Source organism: Ranitomeya variabilis, chromosome 2 (assembly GCF_051348905.1).
Source record: "Ranitomeya variabilis isolate aRanVar5 chromosome 2, aRanVar5.hap1, whole genome shotgun sequence".
In the NCBI taxonomy this organism is placed as follows: Eukaryota; Metazoa; Chordata; class Amphibia; order Anura; family Dendrobatidae; genus Ranitomeya; species Ranitomeya variabilis.
In genome coordinates, this window is record NC_135233.1 from 1,100,323,209 (window position 1) to 1,100,344,936 (window position 21,728).

Below are 21,728 nucleotides of genomic sequence, written 5' to 3' on the forward strand. Positions count from 1 at the left end.
CAAAAGGTCCATAACAGTCAGGCCCAGTGACCTCTTCTATATGAATATATCATTGTATGGAATGGCTCCAACCTATCATGGTTCCTATTACAGGTGTGCAGTGGTGACGGCAATTCTACGTGGAGCAACTCAAACCTTCCAATGCAACAATATGGTGGGAAGATATGTCAACGTCATTGTGCGTGGAAGATATGAATATATTCATATGTGCGAAGTTCAGGTTTTTGGACCAGGTGACTGAAGTTGAACCTGTAATGATAATCGAAAGTAAAGTATTAATAACAGAGTAAGAATATTCGATAAATACACATATATACAAGTGTAAAATATCAATAAATAAAGGCATTCACATATACACTCACCGGCCACTTTATTAGGTACACCATGCTAGTAATGGGTTGGACCCCTTTTGCCTTCAGAACTGCCTCAATTCTTCGTGGCATAGATTCAACAAGGTGCTGGAAGCATTCCTCAGAGATTTTGGTCCATATTGACATGATGGCATCACACAGTTGCCACAGATTTGTCGGCTGCACATCCCAAAGATGCTCCATACAAGGCAGGATGGATCCATGCTTTCATGTTGTTTACGCCAAATTCTGACCCTACCATCCGAATGTCGCAGCAGAAATCGAGACTCATCAGACCAAGCAACGTTTTTCCAATCTTCTACTGTCCAATTTCGATGAGCTTGTACAAATTGTAGCCTCAGTTTCCTGTTCTTAGCTGAAAGGAATGGTACCCGGTGTGGTCTTCTGCTGCTGTAGCCCATCTGCCTCAAAGTTCGACGCACTGTGCATTCAGAGATGCTCTTAGGCCTACCTTGGTTGTAACGGGTGGCGATTTGAGTCACTGTTGCCTTTCTATCAGCTCGAACCAGTCTGCCCATTCTCCTCTGACCTCTGGCATCAACAAGGCATTTCCGCCCACAGAACTGCCGCTCACTGGATTTTTTTTCTTTTTCGGACCATTTTCTGTAAACCCTAGAGATGGTTGTGCGTGAAAATCCCAGTAGATCAGCAGTTTCTGAAATACTCAGACCAGCCCTTCTGGCACCAACAACCATGCCACGTTCAAAGGCACTCAAATCACCTTTCTTCCCCATACTGATGCTCGGTTTGAACTGCAGGAGATTGTCTTGACCATGTCTACATGCCTAAATGCACTGAGTTGCCGCCATGTGATTGGCTGATTAGAAATTAAGTGTTAACAAGAAGTTGGACAGGTGTACCTAATAAAGTGGCCAGTGAGTGTATAATGCATGATGTCCAATTCTTTCTTTCATGGAAGTCAGGTAGAGATAAGCAAACTCGAACTGTAAAATTCAGGGTTCGCACCAGACAACTATTATCTGCTGCTCAACTCCAAACAAAGAATTTTCCCAAAAGTCTGCTGTACTGTTTGTATTCGGATGCCAAATAAAGTTTATTGAAAGGCTGCAACGCAGTCAGACAGCAATGTTGTTTAGGCTGTGGGTGCTTCTGGAGACATTTCAGCCATGCCAAGTATTGGCCAGCACAGCACATGACCCAGCCAGAAGAAATGCCATGTCATGGTGTGATATGTTATGTGGGTATCATTTTGTGTATATTTATATTTTACTGATTATCATGGTGTTCTCCTGTAGGATGAGTTATTTGCCAATTGATGAATTGCTGTTATTTGCCATCTGATATCAGCCCCACAGTTCTGTACTGTTATCTCTCCACAGGGTCAGTGAATAATGTGGTTTGCTAATATGCTAATGACATATTGAACTAGATTGTTGAAACAATGAGCCCCTGTGACCCACCCCCCAACCTGTGAATGAGGAGGGAGACTTGTAAATATCAGGGAGGTGAGACACAGATCAATCTTGTGTGGAATGATGATTGTTGTGAATTCCATTTCTCAGACTCCCTCCTGTGGTCATGAATGGTACTTTAGTTAGTTCTGCTCTTGGACTCCCTCTGGTGGCTTTGAGCGGAACTGCTGGTCTCTGAGGTTTGCTTTCTCAGCTGCCCTCGTTTATTGTTATGCTTGCTTCCCTATTTAACTCTACTCAGATCGTTACTTCATGCCAGCTGTCAATGTTTCAGTATTGGTTCACATCTCTCTTGGACTTCTCTGAGGACCTGTCTACTCCAGCAGAAGCTAAGAACCTGCTAGTTCATTTGTTGTTACTGCTGCCTGAATATATTTCTTAGTACTGCTAAATTCTAGTCCAGCTTGCTATCATGATATTTCCTTACTAGCTGGAAGCTCTGGGGGTGCAGTGTTGCACCTCCACACCGTGAGTCGGTGTGAGGGTCTTTTTGCATACTCTGCGTGGTTTTTTGTAGTTTTTTGTGCTGACCGCATAGTTTCCTTTTCTTTCCTCTGACTATTTAGTGAAGTCTGGCCTCCTTTGCTAAAACCTGTTTCATTCCTGTGTTTGTGACTTTCCTCTTAACTCACAGTCAATATATGTGGGGGGCTGCCTTTACCTTTGGGGAATTTCTCTGAGGCAAGGTTAGGCTTCTATTTCTATCTTTAGGGGTAGTTAGCTCTTAGGCTGTGAAGAGGTGTCTAGGGAGAGTTAGGTACGCTCCACGGCTATTTCTAGTGTGTGTGATAGGAGTAGGGTTTGCGGTCAGCAGAGTTCCCACTTTCCCAGAGCTTGTTCCGATTACTAGTTTACTCATCAGGTCATTCCGGGTGATCCTAACCACCAGGTCCATAACAGATGATGTGAACACAGCATGTCAGAGAGAAGGGGAAGCATATGGACCATTTTTTATCCTCTGTCTGCTGGATTACTGGACTCTCATCTCCTTGGACATTTATCCAGTTACTGAACTGCATTCGTGTTCTGCACTAATTTATCCTTTGTGTGGTGGATCGTATATGGACCTTTCGTGTTTTTGCCTAAATAAAGCTTTTGGAATTGTTCACTATTCTCTTGCTCTGTTGATTGTGTGGTTTTGGAGAAGGACGCTTTGACATGCCAGATCAAGGGATTTGCCGCAATACAATTCTCAGCCTGGTGCAGAGTGCCCTAACAGCCTTGTTTAGAATGCCCTAACACCTGGTGCAGAGTGCCCTAACAGCCAGATGAACATTGCCCTAACAGCCAGATGAACATTGCCCTAGCAGCCTGTTGCACATTGCCCTAACAGCCTGGTGCACATTGCCCTTACAGTCTGGTAACATTGCTCTAACAGCCTGGTGCACATTGCACTAGCAGCCAGATGAACATTGCCCTAATAGACTGGTGCAGAGTGCCCTAGCAGCCTGGTGCACATTGCCCTAGCAGCCTGGCGCACATTGCCCTAACATCCTGGTGCACATTGCCCTACTAGACTGGTGCAGAGTGAACTAACAGCCTGGTGCAGAGTTCCCTAACAGCCAGATGAACATTGCCCTAATAGCCTGGTGCACATTGCCCTAACAGCCTGGTGCACATTGCCCTAACAGCCTGGTACAAAATGCCCTAACAGCCAGATGAACATTGCCCTAATAGACTGGTGCAGAGTGCCCTAACAGCCTGGTACAAAATGCCCTAACAGTCAGAAGAACATTGCCCTAACAGCCTGGTACAGAGTGCCCTAACAGCCTGGTGCACATTGCCCTAACAGCCTGGTACAGAGTGCCCTAACAGCCTGGTGCACATTGCCCTAACAGCCTGGTGCACATTGCCCTAACAGCCTGGTGTGCATTGCCCTAACAGCCTGGTACAGAGTGCCCTAACAGCCAGAGGAACATTGCCCTAACAGCGTGGTATAAAATGCCCTAACAGCCTGCTGCAAAGTGCCCTAACAGCCTGGTATAAAATGCCCTAACAGCCTGCTACAGAGTGCCCTAACAGCCTGGTTCACATTGCCCTAACAGCCTGCTGCAGAGTGCCGTAACAGCCTGGTGCACATTGCCCTAACAGCCTGGTACAGAGTGCTCTAACAGCCTGGTGCACAATGCCCTAACACCTGGTGCAGAGTGCCCTAACACCTGGTGCAGAGTGCCCTAACAGCCAGATGAACATTGCCCTAACAGCCTGTTGCAGAGTAGAGCTGAGCGAATATTTCAATGTTTGGTTTGGATGAAGATCTCCGAATTTGCAATATTCGCCGATTAATTTGTCGAATATTTGCAGTACATAACCGAACGCCATTCAGGTCAATGGGAAGCAAAAAGAAATTCATGCCATACACCTTATAATGGCCCCAAATGCTCCCAAAGACACATCAAATGAGGGATAGACACCAGGAAAGTGGCCTCAATTCGCTCACAGTACTAATTTTAGCATAGAACTGTAGCAATCAGCCAGGCATGAGGTATCGGGGTCTAGGACAGCATTTACAGCTTTCAATTGAACATCACAGTAAGATGAGGTGGGTGAGGGATCGGTGTAGACCTCCTGTGATGGGAGCCCTGACACCACATGCAACACCTCTACCGGCTTTCATGCTGAGCCACACTCAGGTGGCACACATATCAATTTTGTAGACTAACATTGTCAGAAAAATTTAAGGATAGTAACACGGGTAGTTGAGTCCAATGAAGTGGAGCCCTGACGGTCTTGGAGGCCTACTACTACAGGCAACACGCATGAAGGAGACCCAACCAGGAGTGTTCACATTTCCAAAAATTATTGGCAGACACCACAAGAGTGGCATTAATTTCACCACTGTAGAAATATTATAATAAGGACACCCAACCGGGAGTGTTCTCATTTAAACAAATGAGGGCCTTACACCTCTGTAAGAAGAAGTACCGGACCGGGGGTATCTGTCTTGTGCTGGGTCTGGAACTGTTGGGGCTGTCTCCTCTGTTGTCCCGATTCGCCACAGTAACCGCATGCACTCGTCACCTTCAAGTGCTATCGTTTGATTGGTATGTACTTAGAAAGGGCACGGTCTCCTTCATGATTTGTGACTTTCCAAGTGGCCTTTTATATAGCGATGGCGCTCTCTCACCTAGACACGGCCCCAAAAGAAGCAAGGAGAAACACGTGTGGGGGTGGAGGGGCGCAGTACTATCTCCTCTGTGGATGCCACCAGCACTCTTACGTTAGGTAAAACAATTGCTTACCATATCTACTATTGTTGAAGGATCCCCTCTAAGCACTTACATATTGAACTCTGCATCACTGTCCAGACTTTTTATGTTTAGACTGTACACTTGTGCCAGATCACAGAGGCAGCTATTGTGCAGTAGTTATTATTATTGCCCATTGAGAGTTTTTCGTCTTACTGCATCTCTTCTTGGCACGAGGCACGAGGCACCTTATTTCATACTTATATTATGATGTATTAGAAATAAAGATATATTTTATTGATAAGAGAAGTTAATCCTCTATGGACATTAGGAGTTTTGATACCAAGGCTCTTAGAACTATTTGTTTAAAATGCACATAAATTATGTGACATAATATAGTGAAACTGATAATTTCACAACATAAAGCTTTCTCTAGGGGCGATTGGAAGCCAGAGTGGCCTGACTGGGTGAGCTGGTTGGACCCAGAATTAATAGTGTAGGTGGATGGATCTCTGGGATCTTGCATGTGGCACTACAGGTGTTACTGGTACGGATTATGTAAGCTTCTGGCACCTTATATGTGCTGCGCCTGTATCTATGTACAGTTTATGCTTAATTTGCAGGTACGTGATTGATTAAAATGTAATGAATAGTGACACCCACATTGTTATTTCTATAAATAAGGGAGACTGAGAAGTGCTGCCTTAACACTGGCCAGCGACATCCACAAGACCGTATTCAGGCAACTGCTGGGACCTAACACTAGTCACTTTAGAGTCCACGGGTAAGAAATTATTTGTATCTCTATATTAATTGTGCTTTATCCATTTACAGGATTACTACAATGGAAAACTAGAGCGACACCAGGCATGTGTAGTCCTAACGGGCAGGTTCATGTTTGCAATTTCAATTTTTCCAAGTTTTCTTAACTTTTCCAAACTTTCCGCTACCAAAGAGAACGACATTGTCAATTTCCATTTTTTGTGTTTTCGTTTTTTCCTCCCCTTCTTCAGGGAGTCATAACTTTTTTTTATTTTTCTGTCCACAGACATATGAGGGATTGTTTTGTGCAGGAAGAGATGTAGTTTTGAATTTAAAATAGGGGGAAAAAAACAACGTAGGGTTAAATTGTGAAAAAATCCAAACTTCTGTATTGACATTGGTTCTTAAGAATTGTTTTACAGTGAACATTGAAGTCCAATTATGGAAATATTAAGCTTGTTAGGTTTTTTTTACTATTCTAGTGGTGAAAAACATTTTTGAATTTGTAAGAAAAAAAATTGTGTTGTGTTGCCGTTTTCTGAGACCTGTAACTTTTCATTTTTCATTAGATGAAGCTGTGTGAGGGCTTCCTTGTTGTGGGGCGAGACAACATTTGTATCTATTCCATTATGGAGTAGATGTGACATTTTCATTGCTTCTTACTACTTTTTTGCAGCAATGTGGTGATCCCAAAAAACAGCAATTTTGGTATTTTTACACATTTTTCTGTTTACGATGTTTAACAATCGGGTAAATTAGTTTAATATTTTGACAGATCGTACTTTTAAGGATGCAACAATGCCAGATACAGTACAGGGGAAAAGTGGGGAGATTCGCATTTTTATATGTTTTTAATTTAATTTTATCATATTTAAAAAACATTTTTTTATCTTATTTGTTAGTTACTTTAGTGGATTTTAAAGGGGTATTCCTAAGTCCAAAGTAATTTTCCTCAAATCCCTTTCTATTTAATGTCATAAAAAGCATTTTCTAATATTATACGTGAATTAAAAATTTCCTGTCCTTCCCTAAGGAGACTATCTAACTGCTTTTCTATTTTTCTATTTTTTTTGTTTTGCTATTCCCTTTTTGATGACACTTCATTTGAGAATCCCCATTGAATGCTGGAATAGTCAAACAGGGGCAGACGCTGCGGTCTAGTGCAAAACCGTATTAGACCTATAATCCCACATCAAAATGTGGCATAATAGCACCTCATATGTCAGGTACAGATGTATGGAGCGGGCTCAGGAGTTGGAGTTTATTTTTTTTTCATCTAATGAAAAAATAAATGAATATATATATATATATATATATATATATATATATATATATATATATAATGAAAAAAAAGAAAGAAAAAAGTAGTATCATCCCCTTTTTCTACTTTTAATGATAAAGTAGAATAGCCACTGCACCCCTGTATCCCATGTACTCTTCTCTCCCTCTGTTCTAAGTGGTACGTTGCATCTTTTTCCCTGACTTTAATTCCTGTATCATTCAGAAAATTTTTCTGACTGCATATTGACATGTCTGTGCTCCTCACACCTAGCCCCATCTTTTGATCTTATCCTGCCTCTGTCCTCATCTTTGGTAGTCAAATGTTGTATTAACTGCAATCTGCTAATTGTCCCCTGCTGTGGACTTTCCTCCACCTCCTTCCTCCCTTCCCTGTTTCACCTGGCTTCATTTCTTGGGCATTTGAATGGTATAAGTTGCATGGTGCGGGTCAGATCTGACTTTAATCAGATGTGACATAATTTCAAGTGACATATTTTAAGTGTATCATCTGAAATATACCAGAAATAGTCCAGAAAGTTTTTTTGCCTTCCTCTGGATCAACATGTTAGGGCATGTTAGGTTAGGCTATGGGTTGAACTAGATGGACTTAAAGTCTTCCTTCAACCTCAATAACTATGTAACTATGTAATATGTAAGAAATCGGCCAGACGGTAAGACTAATCACTGTATTCTAACTTTACTTACCTTTCTTTTCTCCCCTGCTCTTTAACCATGCTCACATTTTCCCCACCGTTTTTTGCTCCACTAATCCTCACTCTTCTCCACTAACCCCATACCCTCGCACTCTCAAACCACATAACTATCTCCCCTCTCTCTTACCCCCTGCCTCATTCATCACTAATCCTCCCCCTATCCTTCTCACACTATGAGAAACTATCGCAACCCCTCACACTTAAAATCTGTGCCACTGACCCCCACCCCCCTGCTTCCTCTCTCTGGGGCACTTTGGAATGCCCGCTCTATATGCAACAAGCTCCACGTGATCCATGATCTCTTTACTTCCCGCAACCTTTCCTTCCTGGCCCTCACTGAGACCTGGCTGACGCCCAATGACACGGCCTCCCCTGTTGCACTGAGTTACGGTGGCCTCCAATTTACCCACACTCCTCACTCTGGCAACAGACATGGTGGAGGAGTGGGTATCCTTCTTTCTAAAAACTGTTTTTCAACTCTATCCAACCCCCACCCTCCCTTATCCTCCCTTCTTTCGAGGTTCACTCTGTCCGTATCTATGCTCCCTCCAATCTCCAAATGGCTGTCATATACCGACCACCGGGCTCAGCCACTGCCTTCATCGACCAATTCTCCACCTGGCTCCTTCACTTTCTCTCTGCTGACATCCCCACCATCATCATGGGTGACTTTAATATCCCTACTGACACCCGCCAGCCTGCAGCCTCCAAGCTACTGGCACTTACTTCATCCTTTGGACTCACCCAGTGGTCCTCCACAGCCACCCACACAGACGGACATACACTAGACCTCATCTTCACCCACCTCTGTTCCTTATCTAATCTCGCAACCTCTCCCTTCCCCCTATCTGATCACCATCTACTCACCTTCTCATCCTTGTCCTCCTCACCTGCCCCCATGTCCAGCCATTTCCACATCCATGCAGAAACCTCGCCCATCTAGACATTCACAGACTCTCAGACTCTCTCCTACCCCTGTCCTCCATATCTTCACTCCACAACACGGACAGCGCCACCGCGTTCTATAACTCCACTCTCACATCAGCCATAGAATCAGTCGTCCCTCTCATGCATGGCAAAGTGCGACGAACCAATAGGCAACCTTGGCATAACAATCTCACAAAAAAACTTCGACAAGCATCCAGGGTTGCAGAGCGACATTGGAAGAAAACACGCCTGCCAGACAACTTCACTGCTTTCAAACAAGCTATATTTGATTTCAAATTAGCCCTCACCTCCGCTAAACAGACCTATTTCACTAACCTTGTGTCTTCACTATCCTAAAACCCAAAACAACTGTTCAGCACATTTAACTCCCTCCTCCGCCCACCACTGCCACCTCCAACTCCCCTCATCTCCTCCGAGGACTTTGCAACCAACTTCAAAAACAAGATCGACCAAACAAGGCAAACCCTAACTGTTCCACCACCCCAACCACTCCATAAACCAGACCTCTGCCCTTCCCTAATAACCTCCCTCTCCAACATCACTGAAGGAAAGCTTACTCGCCTCTTTTCCAAATCACACCTCACCACCTGTGCACTTGACCCCATCCCCTCCCACTTGCTCCCCAACCTCACTAACATGATCATTCCAGCCCTATCTCTTCAACCTATCACTATCTTCTGGTACCTTCCCCTTTGCCTTCAAACATGCCACCATCACACCCATCCTCAAAAAAACTAACCTTGACCCAACTGCTATGACCAGCTACCGCCCCTTGTCACTGCTTCAAAACTCCTTGAGCAGCATGTCCATGCTCAAATTTCCTCCCACCTCTCATCTAACTCTCTCCTTGACAACCTCCAATCTGGCTTCCGCCCCCACCACTCCACCGAAACTGGACTGACAAAAATTACTAATGACTTACTCACAGCAAAAGCTAACAGACAGTTCTCCATCTTCCTCCTTCTTGACCTGTCCTGTGCTTCGACACAGTCGATCACTGCCTACTGCTACAGATTCTTTCTTCCCTTGTCATCAAAGACCTTGCCCTATCCTGGATTGCCTCATACCTTTCTGACCGCACATTTAGCGTTTCCCACTCTCACACTACCTCCTCATCCCGCCCTCTCTCTGTTGGAGTCCCTCAAGGCTCTGTCCTAGGGCCCCTACTTTTTTCCATCTATACCCTTGGCCTAGGGCAACTCAAAGTCCCATGGCTTCCAGTACCACCTGTATGAGGACGACACTCAGATCTACCTCTCTGGCTCAGATGTCGCCTCTCTCCTGTCCAGAATCCCGGAGAGTCTGTCAGCCATATCCTCCTTCTTCACCTCTCGCTTCCTAAAACTCAATGTAGACAAAACCGAACTCATCACCTTTCTCCCATCTCATGTATCCCCCTACCTGATCTATCTATTATGGTAAACATCATCACATTCTCTCCCGCACCTGAAATCCGCTGCCTCGGGGTAACTCTCGACTCTGCCTTGTCCTTCAAACAGCACGTTCAAACTCTTGCCACCTCCTGTCGCTTCCAACTCAAAAATATTGCCAGAATCCATCCCTTCCTCACCCCACAATCTACTAAGACTCTTGTGCATGCCCTTATCATCTCCCGCCTCGACTACTGCAACACCCTTCTCTGTGGCCTCCCTGCTAACTCTCTTGCACCACTCCAGTCTGTCCTCAACTCTGCTGCCCGGCTAATACACCTCTCTCCTCGCTACTCCCCTGCTTCTCCCCTTTGCAAATCCCTCCACTGGCTCCCAATTCCCCAACGAATCCAGTTCAAACTACTAACACTGATCTACAAAGCCATCCACAACCTGTCCCCTCCCTATATCTCTGAACTAATCTCCCAATACCTTCCCTCACGTACTCTCCGATCCTCCCAAGACCTCCTACTCTCCTCCACACGTATTCATTCCTCACACAACCGCCTCTAAGATTTCTCCCGAATATCCCCCATCCTCTGGAATTCCATGCCTCAACACGTCCGATTATCCACCACCCTCGGATCCTTCAGATGGGATCTGAAAACCCATCTCTTCAACAAAGCCTACAGCCTGCAATAACCATTCTGCCGCCTCGCCATCACCAGAACCGCCGCCTCACCACCGCCAGAGCTGCTGCACCTCCGACCTTCTGTCTCTTCCCCACTATCCCATAGAATGTAAGTCCGCAAGGACAGGGTCCTCTCCCCTCTGTACCAGTGTGTCACTGTAAACTTGTTTACTGTAAACGATATTTATAACCCTGTATGTAACCCTTTTCTCATGTACAGCACCATGGAATTAATGGTGCTATATAAATAAATAATAATAAATAATAAAATATAATAATAATAATAATAATAAAAGAATATTTTTGCCATCACCACATCTGTAAAAGTCCGATTTATCACAATAAAAAAATGTAGAAATCCATAAAGTAAATACCGTAAAGAGAATTAAAGTCAAAGTGCCAGAGTTGCAGTTTTTTTAATGCGCCATTTCCCTAAAAAACTGCAATGTAAGTGACCACAATTCGGAGTGCAGAAAACAAGCCCTCGTATGTTGACGAAAAAAAAAAATAATATTACTGGTCTCAGCCAAATTTTGTTGTTTATACATTTCCAAATTTCTGAAATAAAACAAAACTACATGTTTAGTATCGCTTACTGACCTGGAAAATAACTTTTACCACAAAATAGATGCCATAAAATGAAAGCCCCTCTTAAAACACAATACTACAATTGCCTTTTTCTTTTTTCCATTTCACCGTATTTGGATTTTTTTCCCCAGTCTTCTAATACATTCGACCCACAAAAAAACAGCCCTCATAAGGCGATGTCAACTGAAAAACAGAGTAAGGCCGGCCTCACACTAGCGAGTTTTACGGACGTATGAGCGCATAAACTTCGTCCGTAAAATTCGCATTACACACGGCCCAATGATTCTCTATGGCCCAGCTCCTATCAGCCGTATATTACGCATCCGTAATATACGGTCTTGTACGGCCGTAGAAAATCGCAGCATGCTGCGTTTGTCACTGTATTGCGCAAAAAAATCGCCAATGAAAGTCTATGGGGGCGAGAAAAATACGGATTCCACACGGACCAGCAGTGTGACTTACGAGAAATACGCAGCGGTGTTAGTGAAAAGCCGGGAATTCAATTGCCGGCTTTTCATTTCTCCTTCCCAAACCCGACAGGATATGAGACATGATTACATACAGTAAACCATCTCATATCCCTTTTTTTTTTTTGCTTATTCCATACTACTAATGTTAGTAGTGTGTATGTGCAAAATTTGGGTGCTGTAGCTGCTAAAATAAAGGGTTAAATGGCGAAAAAAATTGGCGTGGGCTCCCATGCAATTTTCTCCGCCAGAGTGGTAAAGCCAGTGACTGAGGGCAGATATTAATAGCCAGGAGAGGGTCCATGGTTATTGGCCCCCCTGGCTACAAATATCTGCCCCCAGCCACCCCAGAAAAGGCACATCTGGAAGATGCGCCTATTCTGGCACTTGGCCACTCTCTTCCCACTCCCGTGTAGCGGTGGGATATGGGGTAATGAGGGGTTAATGTCACCTTGCTATTGTAAGGTGACAATAAGCCAGATTAATAATGGAGAGGCGTCAATTATGTCACCTATCCATTATTAATCCAATTGTATGAAAGGGTTAAAAAACACACACACATTATTAAAAAGTATTTTAATGAAATAAACACACAGGTTGTTTTAATATTTTATTGCTCTCTCAATCCACCTGAAGACCCTCGCTCTGCAAAATAATAAACCAACAATATACATACCTTCTGATGAACTGTCACGTCCCACGAAGTAAATCCATCTGAAGGGGTTAAATCATTTTACAGGCAGGAGCTGTGCTAAAGGTGGATTGAGAGAGCAATAAAATATTAAAACAACCTGTGTGTTTATTTCATTAAAATACTTTTTAATAATGTGTGTGTTTTTTAACCCTTTCATACAATTGGATTAATAATGGATAGGTGACATAATTGACGCCTCTCCATTATTAATCTGGCTTAATGTCACCTTACAATAGCAAGGTGACATTAACCCCTCATTACCCCATATCCCACCGCTACAGGGAGTGGGAAGAGAGTGGCCAAGTGCCAGAATAGGCGCATCTTCCAGATGTGCCTTTTCTGGGGTGGCTGGGGGCAGATGTTTGTAGCCAGGGGGGCCAATAACCATGGACCCTCTCTAGGCTATTAATATCTGCCCTCAGTCACTGGCTTTACCACTCTGGCGGAGAAAATTGCGCGGGAGCCCACGCCAATTTTTTCCGCCATTTAACCCTTTATTTTAGCAGCTACAGCACCCAAATTTTGCACATACACACTAGTAACATTAGTAGTGTGGAATATGAGATGGTTTACTGTATGTAATCATGTCTCATATCATGTCGGGTTTGTGAAGGAGAAATGAAAAGCCGGCAATTGAATTACCGGCTTTTCACTAACACCGCTGCGTATTTCTCGCAAGTCACACTGGTGGTCCGTGTGGAATCCGTATTTTTCTCGCCCACATAGACTTTCATTGGCGATTTTTTTGCGCAATACGGTGACAAACGCAGCATGCTGCGATTTTCTACGACCATACAAGATCGTATATTACGGATGCGTAATATACGGCAGATATGAGCTGGGCCATAGAGATTCATTGGGCCGTGTGTAATGCAAATTTTACGGACGTAGTTTATGCGCTCATACGTCCGTAAAACTCGCTAGTGTGACGCCGGCCTGATTTTCATTCATCTTCTATCGATCCTAATGTAATTATTTTGCTTGTTTTCCAGTCTGGTGGAATAATCATGTTCTTCCTCACCTTCATCGTTTTGTGGATTTCCGTGTTCGCCGACACAAATGCAGGTGAGTTCTGTAATAACTGTAAAATGATAACAGAATGGGGGGAAGAAAGAGACAAATTCTGGAAGATCTTAGCTTTTCTACTAACTTCTGTACTGTCTTCGACATTTACATTGATTCTGTGTTTTAACCCCTTCACGACTTCTGCCGTACATGTAGGGTACAAGTCGGAAGTGGGTGTATGGAGCTGGCAGGTGATGGCTGTGTATTACAGCTGGGACCTACTGCTAAAGTTTGCAGGAGACCATGATTTTTGCTATATGCAGCGATGCGGTGGCATTATAAGATGTATGGACTCGCACGTAATACAGTGGCTTGTAAAAGTTTGGTCAAAATTACTGTTATTAAACAGTTAAGCAAGTGATCTCTAAAATGCCTAAAGTTACAGATGACAAGTTTCCTTTGTATTATAGGCAACAACAACAAAAAATATATGTATACAGTATATTGTGGTAGATCGGCTAACTCGGCGGCATATAGAGGTAGACACAGGAACACTGTCTCTTTAAATCTTCCCCTGGTTTATTAAGAGTATTGCATAAACCAGGCTAAAGATAGCAGAACAAACATGGCGTTCCCGGCCTAACAGGAAAAATAAAACATAACGTATGGCACAGTCCTTGCTGCTACGTGATATTGCCCGCTTCAGGAACAAACAACACAAGGTTTAGCTTTCCTTTATGTGACAATACAGCTCCAGAGCTTTCACCTCCAGGCCCACCCCACACCAAATGCTCTAGATGACTGGGCATCTATCCTCGGGACTCTTCCCACTCTATAGCTGTTTAATCATCGAGACATGGCTCATTAACCCCTCTCAACAGTTCCCCCTCTCAAACAAAAGCATTACTGGAAATTCGATAATTTACTGAAGTTTGGCCAAATGTTGCCGATTTTGAGGAAAATGCTTGGAAGTCTGAACACAAATGTGCTACGTTCGTGCCGAATTTGAGACTGGTGAATGTTTTCCAAACAAGTTTGCTCATCTCTATAGAGGACTCCGGCTGTATCCACTTTTGGTTGAGGTGCAGTAGATCAAACATTTGGGAACAAGGGGGTTTATCACGGTGATATGCCCAGCGGTGGACCCATTGTGCCCTGGCAGACATTGTTCACCCCCAAGCGCGCCAAAACTTCTGTTTTCAATTTTGTATATTCTTTGGCATCCTAGAAGAGCCAAAATATAGTAGGCCTTTTGTGGCTCCCCCATTAAGTATGGCACCAGGACTTCCGCCCACTGCTCTTGGGAGTTTCTCCCTATCTGTTACCCTTTCAAAAACGGTTAAAAAGGCCTCTATGTCATCACTCAAGGTCATTTTCTGCAAAGCTCTCCTCGCCGTATTTGTAACAGAGAAACCATCAGTTGACATTGGGGCCGGATCTGCCGCTGTACCACGAATCACCGCTGTGAGTAATTAAATCTGCTGCTTTTATCGGTTCTGTTGCATCAGCAGCTTACTTGTCTCCTGTTGAGCCAGTTGTTGTTGGTGCTGCACCTGGAGCTGCTGCTGGTGCTTCTGCTGCTGGCTTTGGACCAGGTCCTCCATTTTGTCTGACCGCTGTTCCATCTCTATAGCGGCCTTCACCCAGGGGATGCAATCTGTCCACAGCCATTACACTTGCTTCCTGGGGATCTTGCCCATAGTTCTAGCACCAACTGTGGTAGATTGGCTCACTTGCCTGTATATAGAGGTAGACTGTATAAACCAACGTGACGTTAGCATAACCAACACAGCCTTCCCAGATGAACACGAAAAGTAAAACATAACGTATGGCACAGTCCTTGTTGCTACGTGAATTTGCCCGCTTCAGGAACAAGCAACACAAGGTTTAGCTTTACTTCACGTGACAATACATCTCCAAACCAAAGGCTTTAGAAGGCTGAGTATTTATCCTCCGGACTCTTCCCACTCTACAGCTGTTTAGTCATCCTAGAACTAAACATGGCTGATTAACCCCTCTCAGCAGTTCGTGTGCTGGAGCATTTTTCTATGCTTATATTACTGTAGCTAACAATCTACTAGTGCTAATTATCTCCCTTCCAGTACTTTGCCAGTGACTTTATCACAATATATATATACATATACAGTGGGTACGGAAAGTATTCAGACCCCTTTAAATTTCTCACTCTTTGTTTCATTGCAGCCATTTAGTAAATTAAAAAAAAAGTTTTTTTTCTCATTAATGTACACTCTGCACCTCATCTTGACTGAAAAAAGCAGAACTGTAGAAATTTTTGGAAATTTAATAAAATAGAAAAACTAAAATATCACATGATCATAAGTGCATGTCAGACCAAATGAGAATCATGAGATCAAAGGAACTGGCCAAGGAGCTCAGAGACAGAATTGTGGCAAGTCACAAATCTGGCAAAGGTTACAACAGAATTTATACAGCACCCAAGGTTCCTAAGAGCACAGTGGCCTCCATAATCCTTAAATGGAAGAAGTTTGGGACCACCAGAAGCCTTCCTAGACCTGGCCATCCAGCCAAGCTGAGCAATCGTGGGAGAAGAGCCTTGGTGAGAGACGTAAAGAAGAACCCCAAGATCACTGTGGCTGAGCTCCAGAGATGCAGTAGGGAGATGGGAGAAAGTCCCACAAAGTCACCTATCACTGCAGCCTCCACCAGTCAGGCCTTTATGGCAGAGTGACCCGACGGAAGCCTCTCCTCAGTGCAAGACATATGAAAGCCGCATAGAGTTTGCTAAAGAACACATGAAGGACTCCCAGACTATGAGAAATAAGATTCTCTAGCCTGATGAGATGAATATAGACATTTTTGGTGATAATTCTAAGCGGTATGTGTGGAGAAAACCAGGCACTGCTCATCACCTGCCCAATACAATCCCAACAGTGAAACATGGTGGAGGCAGAATCATGCTATGGGGGTGTGTTTCAGCTACAGGGACAGGACGACTGGTTGTCATTGAAGGGAACATGAATGCGTCCAAGGACAGAGATATCCTGGATGAAAACCTCCTCCAGAGTGCTCTGGACCTCAGACTTGGCCAAAGGTTCTCCTTCCAGCAAGACAATGCTTCGGCTTCAGGACAACTCTGTGACCATTCCTGACCGGCCCAGCCAGAGCCCTGACCTAAACCCAATTGAGCCTCTCTGGAGAGACCTGAAAATGGCGTCCACCAACATTCACCATCCAACCTGACGGAACTGGAGAGGATCTGCAAGGAAGAATGGCCGAGGATCCCCAAATCCAGGGGTGAAAAACTTGTTGCATCATTCCCAAGAAGCGTCATGGCTGTACTAGCTCAAAAGGTGCTTCTACTCAATACTGAGCAAAGGGGCTGAAGACTTAATGACCATGTGAGATTTCAGTTTATCTTTTTTAATAAATTTGCAAAAATTTCTACATTTCTGTTATCTTTCAGTCAAGATGGGGGCAGAGTGTACATTAATGAGAAAAAAATGAACTTTTTGTAATTTAACCAAATGGCTGTAATGAAAGAAAGATTGAAAAATTTAAAGGGGTCTGAATGCTTTCCGAACACACTGTATATAACAGTAGGATGCTATATAATACAGAAGGTGCTATACATAACAGAAAGCAATGATATGTAATCATGGATAACGCTATATATAACAAGAAGACAGTAGGTAATATGGGGCAGCGCTATACATGACAGAAAGCAATGCTATGTAATAAGGGACAGCGCTATATATAACAAGAGGACCCTTTATAATATGGGACGGCGCTATACATGACAGAAAGCAATGCTATGTAATAAGGGACAGCGCTATATATAACAAGAGGACCCTTTATAATATGGGACAGATCACTCAGAGCGCATCATTTAAAGGGGTGAACTGAAACTAAATTATATTTTCATCATAAACTCTAATGTCATAATCTAATCTTTTTTCCAATATACTTTAGTTAAAAATTCCGCATCTTTCCCTCACTACAACATCTAACTGATTTTTTTTCTACTACTTACACTTTGATAATACTTAATTTAAGAATTCCGATGAAAAACAATGAGGAAAATGATAGATAAATGATGTGCAAAATAAGATGCACAATGGAACCAACCCTAATGCTGTAATAACACCTTCTAGGGGAAGATGGTCAGATAGTAATGCCAGTGAAAAAACTCTGCCTAGGTATATGTGTATGTATGTAGGATAAGCACAGTGCAGGAAATGATGCAGCATGCATTCATACAAAAGGCTCGGTGTAAGGAGCGGTGCACTATCCCCGAGACTAGAGCCTGCTGCATCCCTTCCTCCTTGCGAAGGCTGGCACCCTAAATAAAAGAGATGGCACCTGTCACCTGCAATGCAGGTAAATGCAATCTCCACTAGGTGGCAATAAAGTGGAGGAAGGACTGCACACAGCAAGACCAGACCTTCAATGCAGCAGCGAGGCCACCACCAGGTGGCAGCAGAATAGTGTAAACAAGCCGGGTCAATGTAAGACTGAAGCGCAGTTCAAAAGAAATAAGCAAACACAGAGTCAGCCACAAGCCAAAGGGGTCAGTACCGGTCAGGAGCAGATATGCCAAAGACAAGAGACAAAGCCACAGGTCAGGGTCCAAGTCAAGTCAAAACCAGAGAGTCGGGAAAGAGGAACACGGAGTCGGGAAGGGAAGAGTGGAAAAACAGACCCAGGTTCAGTAAGCAAACAGCAGGACAAATCAGGGCAAACGGAGTCAGCTACAGACACCGTAGGCAGAAACTATAACTGACATGGTCTGCAGGACACAGCGGAGATAAATAGCAAACCTGAGACCAGCCTGAGGCTGAGAAAGTTAACCCCTGGCATGGCCAGACCGGAAAAAGGGGAAGACAGGACTCAAAACCCGGTCTGGATCATGACAGCACCACCGCTCGTGCATTGCTTGTCAGTGTACTACTCTACTGAGCCCTATCGTTAGAAATATAGATGGAAAAAATAAATCATATGTCTACGGGTAAATGTTGGGGATGGGTAGAGCTGGTATAGGCTACTCTAATGTGCAAAACATATGGTACAATGAACACTCCAATTTGTGTTCAGACGAGATAAAGGAGATGATGGCAACATGAAGTGAAGAGTCAGTGTCCAGCAGATGAGGTGGGGAGCTTTGTTTTTCATTTGGTCCCTTTTGAGATTATCAGCTGGGACTATTGAAATGGGCGTTATAGCGCCATCTGCTGCATATCGTTGGTGAGCACCTAGCCCCATAGTCAGGGTTATACTTTTGTGTGATTCCTTTTTATTGGTACTATGTACCTGTTTTGGACATCTGCACTTTATACTTCTTGTTCTCTGCTTCAGCGCAACTCCGGCCTTTTATGTAATTTTATTAGAATTTATTTTTAAATAAAGTTTTGTTATTGTTTTCAGCCACATAATTACAAAGGATCCATTTCCTCTCTTCGGATTGCTAGTCTATACTTTTTGACCCTTAATTATTATAGGTTCTATTTGGTGTACATCCTATATTATGGTTAGAGGGGACACATAACCACCCAATCACCCTCTACATGCACATGGTCAGGTGAAGCTAAAAACACCGTATGTAGAATGCAGCTATGGCATAAAGGGATTTTTCAGTTTTGGAAAACCCCTGTCCCCGGCTGCAGCTTGTTTAAAAAAAAAAAAAAAAACTGAGTTTTACTCCCTCTCCCCTAGTTCAGTGCTGAGTCTCCACCGCTGCTCTCAGTCTTTGTTATTTGTTCTGCAGCGCTGCAGCAATTTCGACAGCAAATTTGAATGTAAAATTAGTGGACAATCTCTTTAAGGACTCAGAAAGAAGAACATAAAAATCCCTTTAAGAAGCAGTTGGATGTTCATTGCGTTGTTGTTTGTGTGCAGATTACTGGTATAACCCTCTCAATCTTCCATGTTTCACCTTCTCTTGATAGATAGGAACCTCGCACTCCATGGTCGAGCCACTCAGTCTTCGATTGCAAAGGATCCGACCTTTGGCCACATGTCTAATGCAATGAACGCAATAGATGGAAACATGGACACAGATTTTTTTCATGGATCCTGTTCCCACACAGACAAAGAAGTGTCTCCCTGGTGGAGGGTGGATTTGCTGGGGTTGTACAAAATTAACAACATCACAATCACTACGCGGAATGACTGCTGTGAAGAACGGCTGAACGGGGCAGAAGTCCTTGTTGGAGACTCGTTGGCCAACGAAGGGAACAATAATAAAAGGTGAGAACGAGCGGCTACAGATTCTCATTTACCAATATGTGTTATACACCTCACAAGGTGATAAATATCCGGAGCTCACCACGTCATGTTAAAATCCAGGAAAATATTTGTTTTATCTATAGCAGTCAAGAGAAATACGACCAGCAGGTTGCCAAGACTCCTCTGTCCTCTCCAGACCCATAGCTCCTCCAGACTCCTCTGTCATCTCTAGACTACTTTGTCTACTGTAGACTCAGTCCTTAGTGCCCTCCAGACACCCCCGACCTCCTCTGTTAGCGCCATACACCATACTTTCCTCTGTAGACTCTTCTATACACTCTACAACCCTCTGTCTTCTCCAGACTCCTCTGTCCTATCCAGACCCCTGTGTTCTCCAGATGCCTATGTCTGCTCCAGACTTCTCTATCTCTTCCAGAACCCTCTTCCCTCTCCAAACATCTCTGTCACTCCAGACTTCTCTGTCCTCTGCAGATCACTGTCTCCTCCTGACTACAGTGTCCTCCAGACTTCTCTGTTCTCTACATACACTTTTTCTCTTTCAAGAGCTCCTATGTCCTCTCCAGACCCTTCTGTCCTCCAGACTCTTCGTTTGTCTCCACAGCTCTGTGTCCTCACCCAGACTCTAATCTTCTCTCCAGACTCCTATGTCCTCCTCCACGCCCTCTATTTCATCCACACCCCTCTGTTCTCTCCACACCTTTCTGTCTTTTTTCATCTCCTCTGTTCCCCCACACCCATTTGTCTCCTCCATGCGCCTCTATCACAATCAGACACTTCTGTTCTCTCCAGTCTTCTCCCTTGTCTTCACTCCTCTGTTCTGGCAGTTTATCTTACTTGCAATTGAAGGGCTTGAATTCAAGCTATGTCCTTAACAGTCAGGCCCAGTGCTCTCTTCTATATGAATATACCATTGTATGGAATAACGCCAACCCATCATGGTTCCCATTACAGGTGTGCAGTTGTGAAGGAAATTCCACGTGGACGTTCTCACACCGTCCAATGCAACAATATGGTCGGGAGATATGTCACCATCACTTTGCCTCGAAGGGCGGAGTATCTTTCCCTGTGCGAAGTTCAGGTTTTTGGAACAGATGATTGAAGTAGAACTTGTGGCGATAATCGGAAGTAAAATATTAATAACAACATAGTAGTAATCTACAATAAATTATACAAGTTCAAAATGTCATGAAATTAAAAGGCATTCACATTTACAATGCATGATTTCCAATTCTTTCCTTCCTGGAGTTCATAGGATGAGTTTCCATGATCAGGATGCCTAGTTCATGTTTAATGGTTTGTTATAAAGGAAAGTTCAGTCCAGGAGCAGACAGATCATTAGTGCATCCTGTGTGGCCACACAGGGGCCCAACAGGTATGGGAGTCATTTCTACCTCCAATGCAGATGCAGTTTTATATTTTTAGAAGTTCTTGGGCTGCAAAGGGCCTACATATTATTCTTGCACAGGGGCCTTTTTCTGCTGTATCTGCCAGAGGCTCAGACAATGGCTGTCATCATTTCATCTAAGGCTGGTGGTGGCATATCACATTGGTGAAGGATGAAGCAGAATGTAGAGATAAACAGGGTTAGTGGGTGCTCTCGTCCGCTGACCCAGCTGTCTTTAGAAAGACTGCTTTTACCAGGGATCATACCACTAAACGCCTGCACTCTCTCCCCATGGGTAGAACACTACGCAGACAACACAGGGTGAGGGTAAAACAGTGTGGCAATAATTTATTGAACCACCAACACACAATAACATATAGAACAGTCCCAGCAAACAGCCAAAATGGTGCAAATTACAGAGTCTCACCCTTCCGCTGACTCGTCGGGATTAGAGCTGCTTCCAATGCCGAATACCCCCACCAGTGGCCCCCCACTTTTGGCGGGCCCTCACAGTGAGGAGGCAACGACAATCTTAGGAAGCCGACAGCCCATTAATGTATGAGGCCAGGTGACTTGATTGTCCCAACCTGGATTCTCTAAACATTTTT

General features: G+C 43.9%; 1 protein-coding gene across 1 annotated transcript; it reads left to right on the top strand.

Annotated features, from left to right (window-relative positions):
* Positions 1-5,658: 5,658 nt before the first annotated feature.
* LOC143808796 (fucolectin-7-like) lies at positions 5,659-20,950 on the top strand. The gene is made up of 4 exons (XM_077291838.1): positions 5,659-5,776; positions 13,499-13,571; positions 19,436-19,736; positions 20,688-20,950. The coding sequence occupies exons 2-4, from the start codon at positions 13,514-13,516 to the stop codon at positions 20,833-20,835; spliced, it is 507 nt and encodes a 168-aa protein (XP_077147953.1). The 5' UTR covers positions 5,659-5,776; positions 13,499-13,513; the 3' UTR covers positions 20,836-20,950.
* The last annotated feature ends 778 nt before the right edge of the window (positions 20,951-21,728 follow it).

Bases quoted from the DNA above. Each gene is read 5' to 3' on its own strand.
- LOC143808796 (XM_077291838.1), top strand. From the start codon at position 13,514: ATGTTCTTCCTCACCTTCATCGTTTTGTGGATTTCCGTGTTCGCCGAC. The intron at 13,572-19,435 runs GTGAGTTCTGTA...TTCTCTTGATAG, and splicing joins GTTCGCCGACACAAATGCAG to ATAGGAACCTCGCACTCCAT. The intron at 19,737-20,687 runs GTGAGAACGAGC...TTCCCATTACAG, and splicing joins GAAGGGAACAATAATAAAAG to GTGTGCAGTTGTGAAGGAAA.